The sequence below is a fragment of the Otolemur garnettii genome, unplaced genomic scaffold (assembly GCF_000181295.1).
Source record: "Otolemur garnettii isolate 467f Iridium unplaced genomic scaffold, OtoGar3 scaffold00050, whole genome shotgun sequence".
In the NCBI taxonomy this organism is placed as follows: Eukaryota; Metazoa; Chordata; class Mammalia; order Primates; family Galagidae; genus Otolemur; species Otolemur garnettii.
In genome coordinates, this window is record NW_003852445.1 from 11599942 (window position 1) to 11608474 (window position 8533).

An 8533-nucleotide genomic window follows, 5' to 3' on the forward strand; every position below is an offset into this window, starting at 1 on the left:
TAAGGACCGGCCTCACACCACTCCTGTTTGAACCCCCTGCCTGGTCCTCACCTCTGCACCTGAGTCTTCCTTGGGCTCAGATTCCTACAGGCCCTGCCAGGTCCAACTTAGGCCTCCCCCTGTCCTCTCTCTGACCCTCAGAACATTGCTCTGTATGAGTGGCTGCCCAGCTTCCTGCAGAAAACACCCCCGGAGTACACAGGTCAGGGGGTGGAGAGGGAGGATGGGAGGCTTGCAGGAGGGTTTGCAGGGGTAGGTAGCCTGGGTGGTTTGAAGGCTAAATTCTTCTATCCTGTCTGCTCCCCTTCTCCCAGGATACAAGCCATTTCTGGACCCCAGCATCTCCCCTGAGTTTGTGGTGGCCTCTGAGCAGTTCCTCTCCACCATGGTGCCCCCTGGCATTTACATGAGGTGAAGAAGGGGCTCAAATGCTTAAGCGTTGGTAGGGATGGGGGTATCAAAAGAGAAAAATTGGCCTTCGGGCCTGAATTATCAGTAAAGAGTATCCCTATTGCCCCAGGTAACTGTGAATAGAGAGGGGAAGGAAAACAATAATTGTTTCAAAATGTACATCACTGTGGTTTTAAAGCACCTTTATATCCATTCTAGTGCAGCTGTTGTCAGTATTATTCCCCAATTAAAGACTGAGTAGTTGAGGTCCAGAGGTATCACAAAGCTCATGGATACAAACCTCAGATCTTCACATGGGGGCATTTTTAGCCATAAACATGGGGCCTGAGGCTTACAAGCTTTGGGGAGTTTTTAAAATCTGAAGAAAAATAATGGGTCCAAAATAATTTTTTACAATTGCTTCGTAATTTAAAATAACTCAGGTTAGTTTTTCTTACTCTGGAACAATCTCTGGATATGGCAAAGAAATCACAGAGAAATGAGTTATCCATAGACAAGTATTTTCAAAAGAACAAATTTAAAAAGTCTTCCAAGGCTGGGTACAGTGGCTCACACCTGTGATCCTAGCACACTCTGGGAGGCCAAGGCAGGTGGATCACCCGTGCTCAGGAGTTGGAGACAAGTCTGAGCAGGAGCAAGACCTAGTCTCTAAAAAATAGCCAGATGTTGTGGCAGGTGCCTGTAGTCCCAGCTACAGGGCAGGCTGAAGGAAGAGAATCACTTGAGCCCAAGAGTTTGAGGTTGCTATGAGCTATGACACCATGGCACTCTACCAAAGGAGACAAATGAAACTCTGCCTCAAAAAAAAAAAAAAATCTTCAAAAAAAAATATATATAGCGAGAGAAAGTTATGGAAAGTCAGATTGTCCAGGATGTACCAAGGTCAGATGGCCTGGCCACACAGCATTACAGAGAGGTTATGGACTGGGACTCCTGGCTACAGCCTCAGAGACTATAGCTGATGCCAGATATTAGGACCCCATGGCCTCAGTGACCACTCCCTTGCTCCTTGCATTTCAGAAATTCCAGTTGCCACTTCCAGGGGGTCATCAATCAGAACTCAAGTGTCTCCAGAGCATTCCGGGTCTGCAATAACTACTGGAAACGAGAGGTCAGGACTAGGGGCACATATGTGAGTGGTGGGCAATAGGGCTGAGGCAGGCAGTTGGGATGAGCTAGGGTGAAGGGGGCAGGCTGGGGGATCTCAAGCATCTCCCTTACAAATGTGTGAGATGACCAACTAGCTGTACATGGTCAAAAGTCAATGTGCCACCCCTGCCTCCAGGCTATGGGAGAGACAGTGGGGTCTGTGCAGGTGTGGTTCTGTATTCATTACTCCCTCCTAGGTTTTTCCTCTCCCTTGACAGCTGTGGACTGTAGGCCTTGAAGTATCCCAGCTATCCCCCACCAAAGGAAACTTCCCAATTAGGCACACTCAAAGTGTAAATAAGTAATCAGGGCAAGGAGGTGAGAGGGATTCTGAGAGATTATCAGAACCAGGCCATCCTAACCAGGCCAGCATAGGTGAAGAGCATTGACCACTAATTTAAATCAAAACAGATACTTTGGGTAAAGTGTTAGCAAAGGGGAAGAAAGGGAGAAAGAGGAGAAAAGAGGAAGGCATAGAGTAAGAGTCAGGGAACAGAGTTAAAAGAAGCCTCAGAGTTCTTCTAGTCTGAGTCCCTTGTTGTTAAGGGGTGGAAACCAAGTTCAGAGAGGTGCTGTGACTTGCCCAAGGTCACATAGCTGATCTGTAACAGAGCAAGGACAAAGACCTAGATCTTCTAGTGCCTTTGTCAACCACACTGTCGAGCCTCCTAAGGTAGAAATAAAATTTTCAGGTCTCTTGAGCTTGTAGAGACTTGAAAGCCCTGCTTATCTCAGGCGGCATGGGCTTTAGATGGAGACTTCCTCACCCTCAGTGGGGAAATAACCTGCAGAAGAGGAATAACCCATTAGTTTGAGAGCAAATAGTAGGTATGAGTGGGCTCAGGGACATGGATGATGGGGTCAAGGGACTCTAGCTGCCCAACTTCTGGCACCATTAGCCACACTGCTTCCCTCTCTTCATCCCCAAAGCACCCAAACCTACGAAGTGCTAAAGATGTGGATGCATTGCTGCTGGGCATGGCCTCCCAGATTGCTGAGCGAGAGGACCATGTGGTGGTTGAAGACGTTCGAGGTGAGGCTGAGGCCATTCTTGCAGATCGTGGACTTCTGGCCCCTAGCAGGAGGTTCAGTGAGACTTCCAGAGCCAGGCATGAAGGGGTGCCCAGGCCTGGGAGACTGCACTGTACTTGTTGCTGAGAGAGCTTCTGACCCACTGACCATGGCTCCCTCTATCTGGCTCAAGTCCCCTAAGGCTGATTAGAGCCTGCGGCCTGGGCTGGAGACTGGTATGGTGACCCTCTGGTATCTCATCTCCAGATTTCTGGCCTGGGCCACTGAAGTTTTCCCGCACAGACCATCTGGCCGGCTGCCTGCAGCGGGGCCGGGATCTGGGCCTGCCCTCCTACACCAAGGCCAGAGAAGCACTGGGCCTGCCTCCCATTACCCGATGGCAGGACATCAACCCTGAACTCACCAGGAGTGATGGCACAGTAAGGACCTAAAAGCAGGGTGGGAGGACCAAGGCCCACAGTACAGAGACATGGAAGAGGAGCAATAAGACATGAGCACCAGATAGAAGAACCTAATGAGAGGGGCAGGGGTCATGTGGGCCACTTTTCCCAGATTAGACACCAGGATGGAGCTTACCAGACCAGCAGGATTTAGCTTCAGACTCTAATAATTCAGCTCCAGCAACCATTATTGGGCATCAGTTGCATGGCAGGCACTTACTGGGCATTATCTCATTACTCTTCCCAACACCCCAAGTAGGTACAGAAGGTCATCAACTTATGGACAAGTTGTACTTTTTAAAATGATATTTAAGCTGCCTTTCAGGAGTCAGCTGTTATACACTGAGCTGTCACCTGGCTAGTGGCATTGCCTGGTAGCCAACAGACCAGTTTTGGCTGCCTTACCATCTTGGCAAAGCAGTGTTTCCAGTATTTCTACAATTGTGTGCCTATATTATTGCATTGTGCCTTTACTGTTTTCTAGAATTATTGAAAGGCCAATAAAGAAGTGACATATGTAAGGGATTTGTAAACTTTATAACATCAATATAAAGATAGGAATCACAACGCATATCAAAAGTAGCAAATCTTTAGCATCAGTAGAATTCAGCTGGTCAAAGACTTACTTACATTGTGGAGAAAAGAACTAAAGTAAAAATCATATAGAAAATCATTGAAGAATGTAGGCAATGTATAGTCAGCAATTTGATTTTTTAGAACCTTTTTTAGCTTTGAAGAATAGAAACCTTTTACAACACACCTCTTTGCCATTCTGATTTTGGCCCTTCAATATTATACCTCTCAAGAGAAAGTTATGAGGAGAATTGGAAGTCTTTTCATTCCAACCTTATAAAATAGGCAGCTGAATCTGCAAGAGGGAACCTGTAAATGACTTAACACATGTAAAGTGCTCAGAGCAGTGCCTGGGGCATAATAAGCACTATATAGGAGTGAATTATTATTACTGTCACTTATTGTTATTATCCCTCTGGCTAATCCCTGGGAACCACTTCTTTGCCCAAGGGTGAGTGCCAGGTCCTCTCACTTACTCCTGTGCCATCTTGGTTCCAGGTGCTGGAGGCCATAGCTGTCCTGTACAACCAGGACCTGTCTCGGCTAGAGCTACTCCCAGGGGGGCTCCTGGAGAGTCATGGGGACCCTGGACCACTATTCAGCACCATCGTCCTCAACCAGTTTGTGCGATTGCGAGATGGTGACCGGTACTGGTTTGAGAACATCAAGAATGGGTGAGGCCTGCCTGGACCCTCACCCTTCCCACAGACTCCACCTAAGCCTAGGCCCTGATGGTCTTGGCCTTCCAGCGGTTCTCAACCTGTGGGTCGTGACCCCTTTGGGGGTTGAATGACCCTTTCACAGGGGTCGCCTAATATCAGATATTTACATTACAATTCATAACAGTAGCAAAAATTATAGTTATGAAGTAGCAACAAAAATAATTTTATGTTTAAGGGGTCACCATAACATGAGGAATTGTATTAAAGGGTCGTGACATTAGGAAGTTTGAGAACCACGGCCTTAGACAGACCCCAGGAGCTCGGCCCCTATTTTTCAGCCCACCTGACTACCTCTCCCCAACCCTTCTGGGTCTTTTTCTTTATCTAGTCCCTAGGCCTGGGGGCTTGCAGCTCTCTCCCACCATAATTGCTCCCAACCTTTCCCACTCCTAGGCTATTCTCTGAGCAGGAGATTGCAGAGATAAGAAACACTTCCCTATGGGATGTTCTAGTGGCTATTACCAACGTGAACCCCAGTGCCCTGCAGCCCAATGTCTTTTTCTGGCGTGAGGGTGAGTGACAAGGGGATGGCTGGAAGGATGCTGGGTCTGGGGTTTCATCCCTCCTCAGCCATGGGCTTGGCTCAGGGTGGCCAGACTGCAGCCTCCAAAGGGGGAGTGAGCTATGGCTCTGCCCTTGGGAACTTGGTTCTGGGTGCCAGGGCTGCCACCTACAGCTGTGTAGACTCCCCTCTACCCAAGTGAGGGCAAGACAGAGATTCAGAGAGACCTGGCAAAGAGGCCTGCATTTGGCTGGAATGGTGTTAGGCTAAAGATAACATTGGGAGGGTGGACTGCAGTGAGCTGTCCCAGCTGTATAGCAGTGACACAGGAGGTGCTGCCTATGTATGCACATGCGTGTGCCTGAGAGGGAGAGATGGAGCTTGAGGTTCATTTTTGACCCTGCTTGTTACCTAAGATAGCCCCTTCCTCCTGCTACCCAGAGCCCCCCTCTTTCTGCCACCCTAACTTCCTCAGTGATCCTATGTGGGAGCCTGCAGCCCAGCACCAAGGACTCCAGCTTCTTCTGCCTCCCCAGGAGACCCCTGCCCACAGCCAAGACAGCTCAGCACCGAGGGCCTGCCAACCTGTGCTCCCCCTGTCATCCGGGACTATTTTGAGGGCAGTGGATTTGGCTTTGGGGTGACCATTGGGATCCTCTGCTGCTTCCCCTTGGGTAAAAGTGATGGGCAGATTGGGGTTGGGGGATCGGTATAAGCTAGGGGTTGGGGTGTTTCCATTTATGACAACAAACAACACAAAGTACTATTTTCTCTCTGGGAAGATGAATGAGATATTAGAAGAAGAAGGGACAGGAGAAGGGCTGACCTGCAGAGAAGTCAGTTCCAGGGAGAATTGCCTCCCTGTTCTCCCAGGATTCCCCTTACCCTGGACTCACCTTAGCCAGGAGCCATGGAGAATCCACAATCCTTAGCTCTTTGCAGGAGCCAGGGCCTGAAGACCTGTCAGAAGCAAATCCCTGCTTGACAACCAGGGCTGGTGCCGATGTAGTCAGTGGGGCAAGAGTTTGCCTGGGACTTAGTCTTTCTCTGGCACAAGGACTCTGGGCTTAGTCGATGGCTGGGAAGGGATCTGAGTAGTAGAATTAAGGGAGACAGAGCAGGCCTCTTAGATGCTATCCAAAGTTCCTTGTGGGATGCAAAGCAGTCCACCAGGCACCTTCAGAATTTGAAACAATTTTAGCAGGCAAACTTAGGAGGTGAGGAAAGCAGAGGGTCTTTCCAAGGGTGGGTGGAGCTGAGAAAGGAGCTGATTCCATCCCCCCGATACACTTTACCCTGTGTTGTCCTCCTCCCTCTCCCTTCCCAGTGAGCCTGCTCAGTGCCTGGATTGTTGCCCAGCTCCGGATGAGAAATTTCAAGAGGCTCCAGGGCCAGGACCGTCAGAGCATCATGTCTGAGAAGCTGGTGGAGGGTGTGGAAGGTAGGCCTGGGACTGGCCACTGTGGTGGTGGGAAGGACATGTCACCTTCATCTCAGCAGCCTTTTCTAGGGCTGTAGGCAAGGCCAGGGCAGGTGGGCAGAGGCACAGCGACATTAGACAGAAGTTGGACCTGGAGTCCTCCAAACCCCATAGCTCCTCATGAGGAGAAGTCATGAGACCCTGCCCAGATTTCACAGAGCTGGTCTACATGGAGAATCCCTGAGAACTGCTGGTTTGTGGCATCTCACACTAGAATTCCAGGCAACAGTGAAGCGATTAATGAAAATCCAGAGTTCAACTGGGATTGGAATCTTGATTCCACCACTCTGGACTGAGGCAGATTTAGCATCTCTAAATCTATTCTCTCTTATCTGCACAATAAGAATAATAAAAGCACCTACCTCATATGTTTATTATTAAACAAAGTAATTCACACAAAGCACTGGGTATATGATGTTGAGTACACAATAAACATTTAGAAAATGATAATTACTCTTCTTCTCATGGTGTAGAGGCACAGTAAGACTGTCAGGGAGGGGATGACCCTCAGTACCCCAGAAATGGACAAAGAGCATGGGGGCCTTGACTTAAATTTCTGCTCTGAGCTGGCCCTCTTCTTCACAATGTGCCTGTGGCAGTACCCAGCTGACTTGGCCCATTTCTCGCTCCCCAGCCTTGGAATGGCAGGGCCGCAAGGAGCCCTGCCGGCCTGTGCTCGTCCAGCTGCAGCCTGGGCAGATCCGTCTGGTAGACGGCAGGCTCACTGTGCTCCGCACCATCCAGCTGCGGCCTCCACAGCAGGTCAACCTCATCCTCTCCAACAACCGTGGACGCCGCACCTTGCTACTCAAAATCCCCAAGGAGTATGACCTGGTATGGCCCAGCTGGCCCCTGGCTTGTTGTCTACAGCCACAGCCAGGGAGGCAGCCAAGAGGAGGGAAAGGAGTACTGGGCAAGGAAACAGGGTTTCTGGCTTCTAGTCCCCAGCTGATGGAGTGAGTACCTGATAGAGAGATAAACTTGGACGTGTTTGTCCTGCTCTCAGCCTGCTGGAAGCCGTGACCTCCAGTCTGCTTACTCTAGCAAACACTGTGTCCTCCTTTCCTGAGGACACCTGGCCTGTCCTCGCTAGGCACCTCCTGGCATCCTTGGAAAAAACTAGGCCCTCTTCTCTGGCTCCTTATTTCAAGATCTAGTAATTTTTATAGACTCCAGAAGGGAGCTAAATCAGAGGCTGATCTTGGGCTCTGATTCCACCCGGCTCACAATTCCCTCCATCTTTTGGCCTCCCTGCCTTACCCTCCTTTCTCCAGTATGGAACTGAGGGAAGAATGGCTTTGTACACGTGCCTTTGAATCCTAACTCTGCACCTATAAGCAAGCTACAACCCCATTGAGCCCGTTTCCTCTTCTGTAAAAGGAGATGTAATGTCTCTTACAAGTCCTCTCCAGGGGCCTCTCTGCCAGGATCCATGTAAAGCCCTAGTCTCAAGACTAAGGAAAAGGTTGCCCTTGCTCTGTTCTCCTGGCAGGTGCTGCTGTTTAACCTGGAAGGAGAGCGGCAGGCGCTGGTAGAGAACCTCCGGGGTGCCCTGAAGGAGAGTGGGCTGAGCTTCCAAGAGTGGGAGCTACACGAGCAGGAGCTGATGAGGGCAGCTGTAACACGAGAGCATCGGAGCCACCTCCTAGAGACCTTTTTCAGGCACCTTTTCTCCCAGGTGTGTTCACGGAACCAGATCTGTCCTTGTGCTGTGGTGTCCTTACCTGTGTGAGTCCATGGGGTGACTCCAGAGGAAGGCAGAAGCCCAGCATTCTCAGCTAATAAACAACTTAATTGCAATGTGGGGCAGGTCACCAGAGTTTACTGTGAGGAGATGCCCCTACCCCATCTGCGTCCCACTCCAGATGTGTGACTCCAGTGAGGTGATGCCCAGGAATGGGCTCATCTATGTATGTCACTAACTTCTCTCCTCAGGGCTGCCCAAACTTTCTGTCCTCAATCATCTCAACCTCCTCACCAGGCTGCAGAGACTCAGGGCAAGACAGGCAGTGCAGGTGCTGTGAGAGCCATTGTTCACCCCTCCCTGGGAGAATGTGGCTGCCAGAGGCCTCCACAGGGAATTAATGTCCACATTGCAGACTTCTGAGAGCCATTGGCAGATGTAGGAAAGCAGGATAGGAAGAAAAATACAAAGACTTGACTATACATCTGGCATGAAAATAAAGGCGGCCTGGAAGTAAAGTTGAGTGGAGAAACATGGTAG

At 49.9% G+C, this 8533-nt stretch overlaps 1 protein-coding gene across 1 annotated transcript in view; it reads left to right on the plus strand.

Annotated features, from left to right (window-relative positions):
• The window catches only part of DUOX1 (dual oxidase 1), a 29733-nt gene that overhangs the window by 4521 nt on the left and 16679 nt on the right, over nt 1-8533 (plus strand). Inside the window, exons 7-17 of the mRNA XM_003791794.1 lie at nt 112-202; nt 315-411; nt 1432-1522; nt 2491-2593; nt 2839-3011; nt 4104-4279; nt 4721-4839; nt 5366-5503; nt 6157-6270; nt 6944-7143; nt 7802-7987. Of these exons, the coding sequence (XP_003791842.1) occupies nt 112-202; nt 315-411; nt 1432-1522; nt 2491-2593; nt 2839-3011; nt 4104-4279; nt 4721-4839; nt 5366-5503; nt 6157-6270; nt 6944-7143; nt 7802-7987 (1488 nt within the window). The remainder of the gene's footprint in view (nt 1-111; nt 203-314; nt 412-1431; nt 1523-2490; nt 2594-2838; nt 3012-4103; nt 4280-4720; nt 4840-5365; nt 5504-6156; nt 6271-6943; nt 7144-7801; nt 7988-8533) is intronic.